Source organism: Pelophylax lessonae, assembly GCF_965119305.1.
Source record: "Pelophylax lessonae genome assembly, chromosome: 4".
Lineage (NCBI taxonomy): Eukaryota > Metazoa > Chordata > Amphibia > Anura > Ranidae > Pelophylax > Pelophylax lessonae.
The window spans coordinates 445,739,103-445,757,732 of record NC_138771.1 but is presented as its reverse complement, the minus strand read 5'-3'; the positions used below and the strand labels follow the sequence as shown (position 1 = coordinate 445,757,732).

Here is an 18,630-nt window from a genome sequence, read left to right as displayed (position 1 = left end):
CCTGAATTCACTACAAAGCAGTGCACTAAATGGGCAACAATGAGACAACCTCCAAAACAGGAATGGTTTTACAGGTGGAGGCCACTGACATTTTTTTCCTCTACTAAACTTTTCTGTTTTTCACTAGGTTTGCAGTTGGCTAGAGTCAGTGTCACTACTGATAGCATGAGGCGATGCACAGGCAGTCCAACTACTCCAGGATGGCACATCAATAAATGCCATTGCCTGAAGCTTTGCTGTGTCTTCCACCACAGCTTCAAGAGCATGGAGGAGATTCCAGGAGACAGGCAGTTACTCTAGGGGGGCTGGACAGAGCTGTAGAAGGTCCTTAACCCATCAGCAGGACCGGTATCTAATCTTTTTGCAAGGAGGAACAGAATGAGCAATGCCAGAGCCCTACAAAATTACCTCCATCAGGCCACTGGTGTGAATGTCTCTGACCAAACAATCAGGTCTGAGGGCCTGACCTCCTTTAGTGGGCCCTGTGCTCATTGCCCAGCATTGTGGAGCTCAACTGGAATTTGCCATTGAACACCAGAATTGGCAGGTCCACCAATGACGCCCTATGCTTTTCACAGAGGAAAATGGCGCCCTGTGCTTTTCACAGATGAGAGCAGGTTCACCCTGAGCACATGTGACAGACGTGAAAGGGTCTGGAGAAGTCATGGAGAATGTTATGCTGTCTGTACCATCGTTCAGCATGACCGGTTTGGTGGTGGGTCATTGATGGTCTGGGGAGGCATAGTCATGGAGGGACACACAGACCTCTATAGGCTAGACAATGGCACCCTGACTGTTATTAGGTATCAGGTTGAAATCCTTGGGCCCATTGTCAGACCCTACCCTGGTGCAGTGTGTCCTGGGTTCCTCCTGGTGCACGACAATGCCCAGTCTCGTGGTGAGAGTATGCAGCCAGTTCCTGCAGGATGAAGGAATTGATACCATTGAATGGCCCCTACACTTGCCTGAACTAAATCCAATAGAACACCTCTGGGACATTATGGTTCGGTCCATTCGACGCCACCATGTTGCACCTCAGTCTGTTCAGGAGCTCAGTGATGCCAGATATGCTCCAGATTTGGGAGGAAATACCCCAGGACACCATCCCTCATCTCATTAGGAGCATGCCCTGACGTTGTCAGGCATGCATACAAGCACGTGGGGGCCATACAAACTACTGAGTATCATTTTGAGTTGCTGCAATAAAATTTAGGCAAAATGGACTAGCCTGCTGCATCATTTTTTCACTTTGATTTTTGGGGTGTCTTTGAAATCAGCCCTATGATGTGGCATTTTTTCGTTCCAAACACATTAACCAGTCCATATCAGTATAGATATCCAGCATGATATTTTTCCCCATTGAGAGCTGATGTGATTTCAATGTGTCTCTTTCATTTTTTTGAGCAGTGTATGTATATATATATATATATATATATATATATATATACACACACACGTTTTGCCTTTTATTTCTTTTTTAGTCACTTACTGTCCACCCACAGACATTTACATACTGTAAGTCTCCGCCTGTCTCCAAGTTTTTAGCAGGACTGCGACACTGCGGCGGACAGATCGGACCCCTAACTGACATTTTTGACACTTTTGGGGGGGACCAGTGTCATTACTACAGTAATCAGTGCTAAAAATATGCACTGTTACTGTAATAATGACACTGGCAGGGAAGGGGTTAACATTGTGGGTAATCAAGGGGTTAAATGTGAGCCTAGGGGAGTGAGTCTAACTGTTTGGGGGTGTGGCTTGTGAAATGATCATAGAGACCTGTGATCCTATATAGAAGGATCACAGGTGCTCTGTGATCATTCCAGAGAGAAGAACGGTCAGCTGTGTTTACAAAAGCTGACCGTTCTTCTCTCTCAGCGCGACCGAGGTAGGTCTATGTCTGTTTGCGCAGGGGGGCCGCACTGCCGCAGTAAAAAGGCGGCGGGTGGTCGAGAAGGGGTTAAAGTATGTGTGAAGGCAAAACTTTTTTACATTTTATTTTAATTAGAATGAGGGTGTTACTAAAGGCAATTTTTTCAATGAAAGTTATAAACATGCTATACTCACCTTCTCTGAGCAATAGTATTGCACAGAGCAGCCCCGAACCTCCTCTTCTGGGGTCCCCCGTTGACAATCTTGGCGCCTCCTCTTCTCCATGTACCCCCATAGCAAGCTGCTTGCTATGGGGGCACACAGTGTGTGCTTTCTCCTGAGTTGTGTCTATGTAAACGCATTCCATAGACACACACAGTGCGGCTTAACCCTGCCCCATTTCCTCCTCACAGCATTTGACTGACAGCAGCAGAAGCCAGCTGGCTGAGTCCCTGTGTGAAGAACAATGAAGGGGAGAGAAGCCATGCAAAGCACTGGATTGACTGAGGACTCAGGTAAGTATTTAGGGAGGTCAAAAAGCTGTAAAATGTTTTTTACCCTAACGTGAAATTCTAGTCAAAACCTAATTAACGCTAAACTTACTCTCTGCCACATTCAAAGACTAATTTATCTAAGCCTGTAAAGCAAAAATCGCTATATTTACATGTTCTGCAGCCAATCCAGTCTAGGTAGTTACAGCCATTTTTAATTTACAGGGTTAGATAGATTCGGTTTAGAATGTAGCTGAGAGTAGGTTTATCATTAGGTAGATTTTGACTTGAATTCCACTTTAATGCAGGGAATGCATTAAGGGGAAAAAATGGTTTGACTTTAGAACCACTTTAAGTCCCTTTGCACATGGGGAGGAATCTGACAAGCGAATCCGCCTGCATAGAGGGGGATCTCTCCACTGAGCAGATGGATGACAGGTCCGTGTCCGCTCTGCATGGGCACAGCCTGCTGCTTCTCTATGGGATGGGGCAGTCAGATAGAAAAGGACTGCATGTCCATAAAATTGTCGCCTGATCCGATGGACAAATGGTGAACGTATCCCCATCCGCCACACAGCCCGCTGCTCTCTATGGGGCGGTGGGATGGAAACAGACTGCATGTCCATCCAATTGTCATCTGATCTGATGGACAGATGGTGAACCTACCCCCATCCACCACACATCTTGCTGCTCTCTATGGGGCGGTCAGATGGAAACAGACTGCATGCCTGTCATCTGATCCCTATCCGCCTGTTTTTAGCAGACAGGATCAGATGCCAGCGGGTCCGCTGACATCAGTTGCCTCATGGAGAACAATGGGGGGTCCCATCAGGTCCACCTGAAAAACAGACAGGCGGACTTGATCGGTCCACTGGTGTGAAAGGGGCCTAACACTGCTGTTTATAGCCATCTGTCTCATTAGGGAGATTTCCCTTCACTTCTTGTTCTGTAGCCACAACAGGAAGTAAGAGGATATCTTTCCAACATAAGCCAAATTCCCTCTTAGTTGTCACTGGAACAAGTGTCCCCATTGAAGGATTTCCTCTCTATTTCCGTTCTGGTGGCATATTGTTGTTCCGTTACATTGGTGATCAAGGCAGTTGGGGACAGTGAATCTTCCTAATGGGGGACATAGACAGCAAAAAGAACCTGATATATCTTCTAACCCCTCACCACTCTATTCAAATCTAAAAAAAAAAAGCTTGCCTTATGTCTGCCTTAAAGGGGTTCTCCACCCAAAAGAGGAAGTTTTTCTTTAAGGCTCCTCCTCCGCTTCTGTTTGTAAAATGGACCTTTTTGGGAAAAGAGGGGGAGCCGATTTTTGACAGGTACCTACTGCCACTTCTGCTCCAACCGCCTAGGTGATCGGAAGTGGAAGTTCTCCTTCCCTCCTCCCTCCTGCAGTTATATGGGACACATGACAGGTCCCAGAAGACTCCGAGACCAATCATAGCACTTATCGCCGCTCGTGCATGCGCAGTGGGCAGCTTGCTGCTTCACAGCCGAGTGCCCATAGTAAAGATGCCAACGAGAGAGGGCACAGGGAGAAAAAGGCTGGGGTGAGCACACTGCTGGATCATGGGACAGTTTTTGTAGCTGCTGACTTTTCATTTAACCACTTGCCGACCGCCGCACGACTATCTACGGCGGCGGTCAGCCCCTCACAGGCAAAGTGACGTAGGTCTACGTCGCTCGCCTGTGAGGGTTTAGGGAGCGAGCGCGCGCCGCCGGAGGCGCGCTCCCGCTCCCGCGTGGTCACGGACCCCCCCGCGCGTGTGACCGGCGGACCCGATCGCCGCCGGCCACTCTGCGATCGGCGGGGGAGAGGGAGAAAGTCAGGCAGCTTGTGTAAACAAGCTGCCTGTCATTCTCCTCTCTGTATGAGAGATGATCACATGGATCTACTATGTAGATCCATTGATCACTCTGCATACAGTTGAAGCCACAGCCAATCACAGTTAGAATCACGCCCCTAGGGACACACACAGCCCCGCCCTCTCAAATAAAGTTAACCCCTTCACTACCAGTGTATTTTTACAGTAACAGTGCATATATATAGCACTGATTACTGTAGAAATGTCACTGGTAACCCCAAACGTGTCAAAAATGTCAGTCAAGGGTCCGATCTGTCCGCCGCAATGTCGCAGTACCGCAAAAAAAATCGCAGATCGCCGCCATTACGCGTTAAAAAAAAAACAACAAAAATGACAAAAATCTTTCCCTTTGTTAGTAAACGCAATAACTTTTGCGCAAACCAATCAAAATACGCTTTTTGCAATTTTTTTTACCAAACATAGGTAGCATAAAACAAATTGGCCGAAAATATTAAAAAATTTTGATTTTTACATTTTTTTTGGGGGGAATTTCATATAAAAAAAAGGGAAAAATATTGCTATTTTTGCAAAATTGACGCTCTTTTTTTGTTTATAGCGCGTGAGCAAAAAATCGCACAGGTGATCAAATACCGCCAAAAGAAAGCTCTGTTTGTGGGAAAAAAAGGACGCCAAATTCGTTTAGGTACAGCGTCGCACGACCGCGCAATTGTCCGTTAAAGCCGAATCGCAAAATACCCTCTGGTCGTTTAGCAGCCAAATCCTCCGGGGCTTAAGTGGTTAAGGGACTGGAGCTATTCTTTAACCTCTACCCTAGTAAAATGTGGACATGTAATTGTAAAGTGATTCCACCCATCCCTGTACACAGGATGATGACATTCCATCAGCAGATCCTGGTGATTTCTTGATGCTTCTAGAATCCGTCCCTCACATTCCTCCCTCGATGAGGAATCCCCCTTTGTTTTGCTATGTCACGGTGACATCACAAAATACAGCGGCCATGTTCTTCTCTTGGCATGTGAAAACAATATGTGGGCGTGGCCGGGTCGTGTATTGTCAGAATATGGTGGGGGCGGACCCGGGGCTGACAGCTGCCTGGGCGAGGGGCGGGGTAATGAGGCAGCGGGCCGGGTGGGCGGAGATTGTCGGTGGAAGCTGTTTATATGCGGAGCTCTCCGGTCACTGGATACAAGTCACGGGGTGTGGAGAATCGGAGAGCTGTACGTTCGCCGATACTGACTATTCCTGCTGCGACATCTATCCAGGAAGAGGAGATCCGTACAGCCGCCGCCATGTCGGTCACTGTGAAGGCCTATCTGCTGGGGAAAGACGAGAACCATAAGGAGATCCGACGATTTGCGCTGGAGCTGGGCAAAGGGAAGTCTGCTTCTCCAGGATCCAGCTGTGAGCTGCTCATCAGGAAGGTGACTGAAGTCTTCCAAGGCCTAAGAGGGGGGGCCTTCCAGATGTTCTACAGAGGTAAGCACATCCAGCCAATCATAATTTCCCCCAGGGTTTCTGCCAATCATAGACTTTCCCAGTCTATCCCAGGGTCTCTGCCAATTATAGACTTTCCCAGTCTCTCCAAGGGTTTCTGCCAATCATAGACTTTCCCAGTGTATCCCAGGGTATCTGCCAATCATATACTTTCCCAGGGTCTCTGCCAATTATAGACTTTCCCAGGGTCTCTGCCAGTCATAGAATCTCCCAGTGTCTCTGCCAGTCATAGACTCTCCCAGTGTCTCTGCCAACCATAGACTCTCCCAGTGTCTCTGCCAACCATAGTCTCTCCCAGTGTCTCTGCCAACCATAGTCTCTCCCAGGTTATCTGCCAACCATAGTCTCTCCCAGGTTATCTGCCAACCATAGTCTCTCCCAGGGTCTCTGCCAACCATAGACTCTCCCAGGGTCTCTGCCAACCATAGACTCTCCCAGGGTCTCTGCCAACCATAGACTCTCCCAGGGTCTCTGCCAACCATAGACTCTCCCAGTCATAGACTCTCCCAGGGTCTCTGCCAATCATAGACTCTCCCAGGGTCTCTGCCAATCATAGACTCTCCCTGTCTCTCCCAGGGTCTCTGCCAACCATAGACTCTCCCAGGGTCTCTGCCAACCATGAACTCTCCCAGGGTTTCTGCCAGTCATAGGCTCTCCCAGGGTTTCTGCCAGTCATAGGCTCTCCCAGGGTTTCTGCCAGTCATAGGCTCTCCCAGGGTTTCTGCCAATCATAGGCTCTCCCAGGGTCTCTGCCAATCATAGGCTCTCCCAGGGTCTCTGCCAACCATAGTCTCTCCCAGGTTATCTGCCAACCATAGACTCTCCCAGGGTCTCTGCCAACCATAGACTCTCCCAGGGACTCTGCCAGTCATAGACTCTCCCAGTCATAGACTCTCCCAGGGTCTCTGCCAACCATAGTCTCTCCCAGGGTCTCTGCCAACCATAGTCTCTCCCAGGGTCTCTGCCAATCATAGTCTCTCCCAGGGTCTCTGCCAATCATAGACTCTCCCAGGGTCTCTGCCAATCATAGACTCTCCCAGGGTCTCTGCCAACCATAGTCTCTCCCAGGGTCTCTGCCAACCTTAGTCTCTCCCAGGGTCTCTGCCAACCATAGTCTCTCCCAGGGTCTCTGCCAACCATAGTCTCTCCCAGGGTCTGTGCCAACCATAGTCTCTCCCAGGGTCTGTGCCAACCATAGTCTCTCCCAGGGTCTCTGCCAACCATAGTCTCTCCCAGGGTCTCTGCCAACCATAGTCTCTCCCAGGGTCTGTGCCAACCATAGTCTCTCCCAGGGTCTGTGCCAACCATAGTCTCTCCCAGGGTCTCTGCCAACCATAGTCTCTCCCAGGGTCTCTGCCAACCATAGACTCTCCAAGGGTCTCTGCCAGTCATAGACTCTCCCTGTCATAGACTCTCCCAGGGTCTCTGCCAACCATAGACTCTCCCAGGGTCTCTGCCAACCATAGACTCTCCCAGGGTCTCTGCCAACCATAGACTCTCCCAGGGTCTCTGCCAACCATAGACTCTCCCAGGGTCTCTGCCAATCATAGACTCTCCCAGGGTCTCTGCCAATCATAGACTCTCCCTGTCTCTCCCAGGGTCTCTGCCAACCATGAAGTCTCCCAGGGTCTCTGCCAACCATGAACTCTCCCAGGGTATCTGCCAACCATGAACTCTCCCAGGGTCTCTGCCAACCATGAACTCTCCCAGGGTTACTGCCAGTCATAGGCTCTCCCAGGGTTTCTGCCAATCATAGGCTCTCCCAGGGTCTCTGCCAACCATAGACTCTCCCTGTCTCTGCCATCAGCTGAAAAATATCTTCTACAGAATATCAATGGGGTTCATTCACATCATAACCTTAAGGCTAAATTGGCCACTGTTGCCCAACGCAATCGCAGCGCACAGATCAGGCATTCTGCCTTATACACCATGGTGCCAGTTCACACTGATGCGCTGTAAGAAAAAAAAAAAAGAACAGGTTACCTTTTACACAGCGCAGCTTGTTGCCAATGAAATGTCATTTTGCGCTAGTTCAATAAAGTTAGAAATCTAAACACCTCCCCTACAACCACACATTATAGGGCTCATCATGCTTGCTTTTTGCACTGTAGCAGTGCACTGCTCTTCAGGCGCACATTAGGTAAATAATGCCCTGTAAACCTGATCCGAAAATCGGACAATAGATCATCCGACTCTTACCGCTTGCTAGTTCCAAGTAGCAATTGAAAAGGTTTTTGAAGTTACAAAAATGCTCATACGACCGAATAAAAATTCGGAAATTATATAACTTGTTGTGTAAATTTTTATTGTTTTTTCGGACAACAACTGTACTGATTAAATGAAAATCATATGATCTGGTATGGTATGAGAAAAATTTCCGTGCTTTTCCCATCAGATTATATGGGATGAACTGTCGAGATTAGCTCTCTAAAGCTGTGCACTATCAGATTATTGTAAAATCGCTTAGAAAGCGGTATTTCATATGATTTTCATATTGTGTGTAGGAGCCATTAGTCACAATGTAAATAAAAACTGCAGAGCAAGTCCAGGTGACTGTGACTATTACTAGTTATAATTAGCAGGGCCCTCTGATTCCTCCTGTGTTGAATTGTATTGTGACTGTACTGTCTGCCCTCACATTGTAAAGCGCTGTGAAAACTGTTGGCGCTATATAAATCCTTTATTATAACAATAATACTGTGGCCCAGATCAGTGAGAATATTCACCCAAATGTTCCACACTTTTGTAGGTCAAGAAAATTGAGTTTTAACCCTAGGAATTTGCAGATGCCAGTTTTTGTAAGTACAAGTACTGATGCTTTTTATCAGGTACTCAAGGATATCAATACCTATTTTTTTCACGCAGTGCAATTTGAGCCCATACAAAATGAATGGGCTCAAATCGCACTGCAAAGAATCGCATGCAGTTTCCTGCTCTGCTCCTGTGTGAACCCAGGCTGAAACCACTATGGCAAGCCTGGGTTCACACGGGAGCGGTGCGGAAAACCGCATGTGATTCGAATAGGAATCGCACCACATTCCTGTTTAAATCCCATGATTCTTTGCATTGCGATTTGAGCCCATTAATTTTGTTATGGGCTCAAATCTCACCACACCGCACTAAAAAGGGATCGGAGGATTTACATGAGTACAAGTACGTTGGCTAATGCTAAGCATCTTCTCCTCTTGAATGGAGAAAAAGATGCATTGTGGTGTTTTATTTATAATAAATATATACATACCTACATACATACATACATACATACATACATACCATACATATTGCATATAATCTCTGTTTTTGAAAGGTACCCTTCCCCACTTCTGGGAGACAGCGCCGTGGTGCTGTCCCTTGGAACGTCAGCCCCCCTCCTCCTTCCTCCGCTGCTGGGCCAATTAGAAAGCGCAGTGCGCTTCGCGAATGTGCAGTAGGGAACCGGCAGTGAAGCCTTTTGGTTTCCCTAATGACAAATGGTGGTGGCAGGATTTGACAGCTGATCCGAAAATCGGCTTTGTTGACGACATCATGGGCTCCCTGGACAGGTAAATGTCGATATAGGGATATGCAAACTGTGGCCTTCCAGCTTTTTTCTAAACTATAAGTCCCATCATGCTTCTGCCTGTCATGCTTGTGGCTGTCACTCTTGCTGTGCCTCATGGAACTTGTAGTTCTGCAACAGCTGGAGGGCCACGGTTTGGACATCCCTGGTCTGTATATTAAAAGTCAGCAGCTACAGTATTTGTAGCTGCTGACTTTAATTTTTTTTCCCCCTGTCGGAACTCCTCTTGAAGGCCCAATTTGTCCTGAAGCATCCCTGCCCCTTTGTGTACAGGCAGTTTTGGGGTATGAAATACCCTGGCTGCAGTTTATTAGGTAATAGTTGTCGGGAATGACAGCTTCCTTCTAAGTTTGGTGAGTGAGGATCAGCCAAGGTGAACTCTGGTCCTGACCTCAAGCAGAATTTATTTAGCTCTTCCTTTTTTTTTTTTTTAAGTTTTGACTCCCTGATCTAGGTATCCACTTGATTGGCTGCTGGTGCAGGTTTAGGTGTAATTGGCTGCACTGGGCCTTTTGCAGTAATCTATCGTGCCCCATAACCAACATAATGATCAGAGGTCCTTGATTTTGTAGAACATGTCATTATGGCTGAGCATTGTGATTGTCTCATTATTTTTTACAGACCGTTTATGAATCTGTAAAATAAAATTGTTTTTTTTTTTAATAGTTTTTGTGTTCAGAATTTATTCTCAACATTCATGTGAGAGCCAAAAACAGTATCATAACAATCGGCAACATAGTTTTTGTTTTTAAAAACAAGAAAAGATAACATTACATCCACTGAAAGGAATGTGCCCTTTGCTGTTTGTTTTTGCTTAGATTGACAAAGGTGCGGTTATACAATCTGTCTCTAGGGCAAAGGTACTTTGGAAAAAAACTAGGAAGGAGAGGGGGTACATTTTAAAGTACTTTTAAATAGCTATAATAAAATATTTTTTTTAAAAAAAAATATACATTTCTGTGCGTTTCCCAAGCTTTTTTTTTTTTTCTTGCTATTTTGGTCTAGATTTTTATTTTACCTTAAGAAAAAGTTTTACTACGGTTTTGTGGATGCAATACATTGATATTTGCACATTTTTCATTGTTGGATTTAAAAATAAATAAAAAATAAACTTGCTAATGCATTCAAAATGTAGCAAGTTCTACATTATGAAAAGCATTAAAAGCTTTGTGCTGGATTCAAATGATGCCGAACATCCCTATGGAAAAGGATGAGAAGATTTCTATGTGTGCCATAGCTTCCATGTGGTAGCTATTGGCACACCACATGGCAGTGCATTTTACTGCTGGAAGCCACACAGATGTACCCTGGTCTTAAAGTGTATGTAAAGCCAATTTTTCTTTCTAGATAGAGCAGGGGTCTCCAAACTTTCTAAACAAAGGACCAGTTTACCTCAGACTTTAATGAAGCTGAACTGTGACCGGTGGGAGTAGAAAATATCCTTGCATTGGTAACTGTGACCCACAATTGGTGTCCGTGGGAGGAATCCTGCCCCACCGTTGGTGTCCGTGGGAGGAATCCTGCCCCACCGTTGGTGTCCGTGGGAGGAATCCTGCCCCACCGTTGGCGTCCGTGGGAGGAATCCTGCCCCACCGTTGGCGTCCGTGGGAGGAATCCTGCCCCACCGTTGGCGTCCGTGGGAGGAATCCTGCCCCACCGTTGGCGTCCGTGGGAGGAATCCTGCCCCACCGTTGGCGTCCGTGGGAGGAATCCTGCCCCACCGTTGGTGTCCGTGGGAGGAATGGTGTCTCATTGGTGTCAGTAGAAGGAATAGTGCTCCACTGTTGGTGTCAGTGGCAGGAATAATGCCACATGGTTAATGTCAGTGGGAGGAATTGTGCTGCAGTATAGAATTTTTATGCGTCAGGTTTTTATTCCGGTTTGTGTCCCTGTTGGGGTGATTCACACTCTCTGTAGCCTGTCACTGGGACTGAAATTGATGGGAAAAATCAAACCTTTTGATTTGTCGCTGGGTCTGGAATAGAGGAGAAATTGTCCAATGGGGACAATTGTTCCAGTGACAATTGTCTAAGAGAGGACTTTGCTTATTTGGAGAGATCTGCACTCACGTCCTGGTCTGGAGACAGAAATTGAGGGACAAAATGGTCAATCATTAATATGAACTTTCCAATGGGCTTTAGGTCTCATTAATCTGTCCTAGAAGTAGGGAACTCTTACTGTTGAATTGTTTTTTAAGGTAAAAACTCTGGTACTGTGATCCATTTCAGATCTGTAACCTAATATATATACTGTGTATATCTACAAATATATATTTATTTGTATTTCCAGATGAAGAGGGAGATCTGGTTGCCTTCTCTACTGATGAAGAGCTGAATATGGGTCTTGAAATCCTTAATGAAGGTGTTTTTCGAGTCTACATTAAAGGTAATTGTGTTTTGCAATGCATCATAAATAACATAAAATGTGATATAGTACTGATTGTAATCCATAGCAACCAAAGATCTGAGTATTTCTTAAGATCTGCTGCACCAGAAAATTGGATGGGTGTGTGTGTTTTTTTTTTTTTCTTTTTTTAGAAAATGGATCTTTTGAGATGATAAGGAGCATTTATAAGATTACTCATCTTAGTGAATTGATATAAAATATTAGCATAGATTTTTTTATTTTTTTGGCAAATGTATGTTCTGTTACATAATATAATTGGATCATTTTGTTTTCAGAAAGGAAAGACTGTAAGCGTGAGCACCGTGCACACTGCGGACAGGAGAATCCCCAGAATGTGGTCCACCCTAATGTGACCTGCGATGGATGTGATGGTCCTGTGGTGGGGAACCGGTACAAGTGCCTGATTTGCCCGGATTATGACCTGTGCAGTACCTGTGAGGGGAAAGGAATCCACAAGGAGCACAACATGATTATGTTCCCTACTCCCATTGTAAGTAATGGCAGCAATTTTATAGTATATAGCACAGCATTTGCCAGTAATGTGTATATAATATATAAAGCACTGCTAATAAACTATGTGGAAGCCAAAACCGACTCTCAGTGAGCCTGTACTTTGTCCATACCAATACATGTGCTTATCATTTCCTTTGCTCCCTTGCTAATACAATCCTCCTCTAGCCTGTTTAGGTTTACTCTTCTAAGTTTTGACATGCCAAGCAAACTTAAACTTGCATAGATATTGTGCAAACTCTCACAATGGCTGCTGGGTCTTGAGATTGGCTAGCAACAATCACTGCATTGAGGAAAGGATGGAAGGTTGTCACATGTTCCTTCATACCCAGAAGAACCTGGTATTTCCTGGGCACTGGTGATGATGATGGAATAGAGTGGCAGGGGAGTGCACCAAGGCCAAGAAATTAAAGTGAAGCTGTGTATAAGCATATTCTAGATTAACTTTAATGTGCCTCATAGAAACTGAGAATAGACTTCAGTATATCAGTTTAAATATAAAATTACAAAGCCAGGGAGGTATCCATCATCTTTAAAGTGGTTGTAAATCCCAGTCATAAAATCTGAACAGAGCACATACAGTATATATGTAGTGTTTATCTCCAAAGCTCAAAGTGTCATTTCTCTCTGGAGCTTCATTCAGATCTGCATGTTCCTTTGTTCGTCTGCCTATGTGGAGGGGGTGTCCCTTTCCTCCAATCAGCTCTTGCACAGTTTAGCTGTAACTGCACCTTTCCACCCCCCTGCTCTGTACTCCTCACAGATGCATAAGGATTTTATCACTTTTGAAGGGTTGTAGAGAAAAGAAGACTGCAGATAAACAAATAAAACTTATGTAGGAGGATTTGTTTAATCTCTGTGTATCATCTGAGGCTGTTCACTTCACTGGGTATATGTGAAGGTTTACAACCACTTTAATGCTGACATGCTATGAGGGATGCATATTGTGCAGGTCTGCTTTCAGGACCCAAAATAATTTTTTTGGGTTCTATGAATGTTAGATCCTTTTATTCAATCTGTTTTTAATATTTATAATCCCATCTGCAGATGCTGTCTGTTGCATAAAGCAATAATTGTTTATAGTATAATTCTACAAAATAAAAGATCCTGTTTTTACTTAATATATAATGTTGGTCTGACGTATGTACATTTTGGAAGTTGGCATGCATGTTTTTTTGTTGCTGATATCGTTGGTTTTCTCTCCAGCCTTTTCCTCGTGGGCGCTGGTTCCGCAAGATGCATCATGGAGTGCCACCTTTCAACTGGATGCATGGCTGGGGTTACCCTCCCAGAGGTTTTCACTGTCCAAATTCCCAGCAAACAGGGTTTAATGCAGAACAATGTCAGACCCCACCCACAGAAGGTAAGGCTCTATATTGAAAGCTTTTTTTTTTCTTATATCTGTAATTTCAAAACAGTAGGTATGTTTTTGTCTAAAGGTTTGAAAATTGAATGTATAATTTTATTTACCTAGGTACTGCTCCTAGTTCTTCTCAGCCATCTCATGATCCTAACGTCACCTTCTTGCAAAATGTTGGTGAAAGTGTGGCAGCCATGCTGAGTCCCCTTGGTAAGTGCCAAGCAAATCTTTCCTAGAAAAAAATAAATAAAAGGAAGGCTGGCATTGCTAATCTGCTTTAAAAGTGTAAGTGCACACTCCTTGCTGCTCCTGGCACTACACTGCCCCTACACCCACTCACCAACCCACAATTTCTTTCTAGGCCTAAACCTCTTCTGGCTCTACTCTCCTTACAGTCAGGGGTACTGACTTGTTAGGCCTCATATATTACTTTCGTGCCAGAAGGTCAACATAGCAGCCAGGCAACTAGTCATTGCAGAATAGGATGCCAACAATGGCATCCTCCATGAATTTTAGGTTCAGAAAAGACTTTTAACTGACTGCTTCTTGCCTTTTGTCCCATACAGGAATTGATGTAGACATTGATGTTGAACATGGTGGTAAACGCAGCAAGATTGCATCCCCTCCATCTGGTTCTGAAACTAGAGAATCCCAACCGAACAGTTCATCCTTCACTTCAAACCCTCAGAATGATAACGGCAGACCTGAAAACAATGAGTGTATGGATACAGATTCCATTGCCAAACGGATGAAAGATGTTTGTTTGAACCCTTCTGTTCAAAATGAAAATGTAAGTGCTCCTTCCCTGTTCTTCAAATGGGAATACTTCCACTAAATAGCTGTAAATGATGATCAGTGGTGGGGTTATGTGTCAAGTTCCATGTTGGACCATTTAAAAGATAGTCACCTTTTGTCACATGGTATACCTGTATTCAAGGTGTGACATGTTATTGTTACAGCAGCTCCCAACCCCTCCGATCCTCTGTTGTGACAGCGAGTGGGGGATCTTCTCCCTGCACTCGCTGTCACAATTTAAAAAAAATTCTGTGAATGGGAGAACTTCAAGTACTGACAGTCTTTGCGGCTGAACTACCAGGGAACTGTTGAGCACTCTAGGTAGTTCATTGATGCTTTCTGTCAGTGTGTAACAGCCTGCCCAAATGAGGTACGAGCAGACAGCTTACACTGACAGTCTGCAAAAGCCCTGCATTGCACCAGCGATCTGCTGACCATGGGTGCAAAGCTTTGCAGGCGCCTCTTAAAAATAAATAAATGCACTTTTTTTTTTTTTTTCTTTTTTATCTGCAAGATATGCTTTTTTTTTCTTTTTTTTTTTTTCTTTTTTTAAGGGTGAAATTATTCTTTAATGAATGGCTTCTCTTGTCGGGAGACAATTTTGCTCCATAACCTATAGAGCTCACAGAACCTTTCTAAATTGATCAGTAATAATACGTGCACATTGACTCTGCACCCTATTCAGAGGAAGAACTGGTGTTCTTACCCATAGCAAAGAGCAACTTGTATCCTCTAAATTTGCAGTATGCATGTCTGTGGAAATAATATTTGTTGTCTTTTGCAAGTCCTAAAGGCAATCTTGTTTTCTCTATAGCATGTGTCAGATTCCTTAGAATCTATCCTTGCTCCCTGCAAAGAATTTCTTGTATATGATAATGCCTTTTCAGAATTCACTTTTGTATTCAATATTTTAAATCTGCTCCTATGTCCTACAGGAACAAAGTGAACACAGCAGCAACGCATCAGGTGGTGACGATGACTGGACTCATGTCTCCCCTAAAGAGGTGGACCCATCAACTGGTGAGCTGCAGTCCCTTCAAGCAGACACAGAGGAACCAAGTTCTTTAGACCCAAACAGACCCATGCATGTTCCCACAGGTCTCCGAGAAGCAGCCATCTATCCACACCTCCCAGCAGGTAACATCTTTAATCACTTGTTGTTTAATACTGTACATTTTGAGTAAATGTAAGTGTAAATATTTTCCTACTGCAAAAGGGTCCTATATCACTAGTATTTTGCTTTATGAATTGACAGCTAAGATATTCTGCTTCAAAAATAAACCTCCGTTTTTCAATGAGGGAACTAAAGCATAGAAAATCCCAAAAAATCCACCATAATTGACAGTTATGTTTATAAAAGACAATTGATCCTACCTTATTTTTTCTCTATAGCATGTGTCAGATTCCTTAGAAGCTATCCGTGCGCCCTGCACTGGATATAACTAATGTCCTATAAACATTGCCAGCGAGTGACTGATATATAATAGCAGACATTGCTATTTCGTTTGGGAATTCCAAACTCATTGATGCTCTGGTATGCAAATTACAACCAGCTCCCATAATAGATTGGTGCCACTTCCTGCAGATCTATGTTAATCAGTGAGGCTGTAGAGTGCAGTGATGGGGCAATAACCATGCACAGGAGCAGTACCAGTCAACTTCTGTACAACTGCCCTGATGGAAAATTTTCTCTAGTCTATAGTCTGCATCGCTAATCAGCGATTCCCACACTGGTTGAATTTAAAAACAGACTCCTCTTTGGCCAGCTTAAGAGATGCAATATTTTTATTTTTTGTCAAACTTGCTTGTACCTGACCTGATTAAAATCTATTAAAGCCAGACACAACCAAGCAGCTAACATTTTCAGATGTCTGACAACGTGAACCCCCATACTTTTGCTATGACTGCTGTGCTTTAAATGAACAAAGACAAGTATCTGCATTTAAGACTGTAGTCTTGTGCTTTTGTACTGTCCTCTTCCCCCCACCCCCCATTCTTACTTTACAAAGAGAATTGATGCAGTAGTCTGTTCTGGGTATACGTAACTATAAAGTAGACCTATATAACAAACCTGGTCAATTCAAACTGCGCATAAGATGAAAACACATGAGGTTACCTTGAGTTAAAATGGCATGTCAAAATGATCCGTGGATTCGGAGATACAGAAAGCTGGAATTTGAAAACTCGACTTTTAAAAAAAGAAACAGCTTTTACCTTTACCTTACCTTTTTATTGTCTTGCAGAAGCAGACCCTCAGCTCATTGAAACACTATCACAGATGCTATCCATGGGTTTCACAGACGAGGGAGGCTGGCTCACCAGGCTACTGGAAGCAAAACAATATGACATCGGGTCGGCTCTCGATGCCATGAAGTCCGTGCGGCATCTTCCTCGCTAATAGCATCAGCACATTTCTGTTTCTATCTTAACTCTGCCTTTCATACGTTGCTATAATATAGAATTATAGACTGATATTCATACCACAGCTCCACGGATGGTGGAGACGATCATGTGCAGTCAGATCGTTATTTCAAACATTGCAGTCTGAAAGGAAGTTCCAATGGTTTCACTGTTATTGACATCATTGTTCTGATACAGCGATGTCACTGGCTTCTGCTAAATTGATCGGATACCTATTATTTCTGCCCAAGGGCTATTCATTAAAAAGGCCTAAATCCAAAAGCAGCACTTTACAGCTTTCAGTTTAATGGAAAAGTTGTTAGTTGGTATTCATCACCTATGAAGCAAATCCCAGCAAAAACTATCATTGATAATCAGTAAACTACAGCTTGCCACACAAGGTAACTTTTATTGGTCAACAAACTGTAGTACCATTTTGGTTAATGCCCATTTCTTACTGTGTTTTTTTTTTTTTTACCTTTCTTATCCTAAACAAAAAAAAAATCCACCAAGTCCCATTTTTTTTCCTTTGTGGGTTTTCAATATTTATACTAGGGACTGATGCCAAAGTAGTCTGGGATACAGGTACACAGGAGTTATATCCAAAAAACCCAGCTTAGCTCTATTTAAACAACAAAATAGCTTTTTCTGCAGTACTCACCCTGTCTCCAGTGCTGTCTTCAGAGCTGTCTTCAGACTTGCCGCTGCCAGGACAGGTACTGGTCTTCTACTTTAAATGACACCCAGCTTCACCCCCTTTTTTATTGGTTTTGATCTTAAAAGATAACCCCAGTGCTAAGAGTATCCTGTGGATAAACATGCACGCTCAGCTGATACTAATGTGCATGTTAATGCCACTAATATTTGGTGGCTGAATCTTCTCACCTGAAAAGGAGACACAAATGTTAGTCTTTAATCATTTGTGACATTCATTTGTTAACCTGTGATCTTTAAAAGCAGAGCTGTGAAATCACTGACTTAAAAAATAGTATTTATAAACCATCTCATAAAAGTACAGATCTTCTGCTCCCAATAGAAATAAATAAAAAAGCTGCCTACAATTTAGGTATAGCTAATAGGAAAGTTTGAGTATTTTCTGTAGGGTACAATGGTTGCTTCAATAGTCAAGAGCAGCAGCATATGGGAGCAAGAAAGCTAATTCTATTTCCAAAGCTGGTGATTTTACAGCCCTGTCTCTTACTATCAGATCTGCCAGAATTGTAGAGTTATGCTAGAAACAGACTAGTGCAAATGTTTTTATTTCTTTGCCTTATACTGCACAATAACAAAGTGATTTATGGTTTCTTAAGTTTAATAAACGTACTTATTGCTCACTTACTATGCAGAAATATTCACCCTGATGTATTCAATGTGTTAGCATATTCAAGTAGCTTCATTACACTGTTATGCCTCTAGAGTCATAAGAAAATGGCAGTGCTAATTTGTTGAGGTTCTATCTGTATGGGAATAATTTCGGTGTTCTGTAACAGTCTAATTGTGACATTACATCTTCTGCAATTAAAGTTCCTTTAGAGCATTACACACCACGGCTAGCATGGTTTATTTCTATATCTGGGCCTAAGTGTTTCTTTCTGCCAGTGGATATTAAAACTATCTTGTAAACACAAAGTATGCCAGTTGGAAGTTCACTTTTGTACTCTGTTACTCAATAACCAGTCCCACTAGATTTTTATGCCACTACATAGTCCCTGGGAGCCCTCACACAACACAAATGTAAGATGCTATGAAGCAAATACAGAATCTGGAGTCTTGCTTTTAATTAGACAAATAATCAAACTCTGCCCAAATAGTGCATCCAGCTCACATTTATTTACCTTGTTCAGATATCTTAATGCATTACTTTAAAAGCTATGCCAGGTGGTAAATCCAGTAAAGGGATATATAAAC

The 18,630-nt window shown here is 43.7% G+C and overlaps 1 protein-coding gene across 1 annotated transcript; it reads left to right on the top strand.

Moving 5' to 3' along the window:
* Positions 1–5,320: 5,320 nt before the first annotated feature.
* On the top strand, positions 5,321–16,857 carry SQSTM1 (sequestosome 1). The gene is made up of 8 exons (XM_082253134.1): positions 5,321–5,674; positions 11,541–11,636; positions 11,933–12,147; positions 13,374–13,530; positions 13,642–13,737; positions 14,094–14,317; positions 15,258–15,459; positions 16,566–16,857. Exons 1-8 carry the CDS (start codon positions 5,359–5,361, stop codon positions 16,718–16,720), a joined length of 1,461 nt encoding a protein of 486 aa, XP_082109260.1. The 5' UTR covers positions 5,321–5,358; the 3' UTR covers positions 16,721–16,857.
* The last annotated feature ends 1,773 nt before the right edge of the window (positions 16,858–18,630 follow it).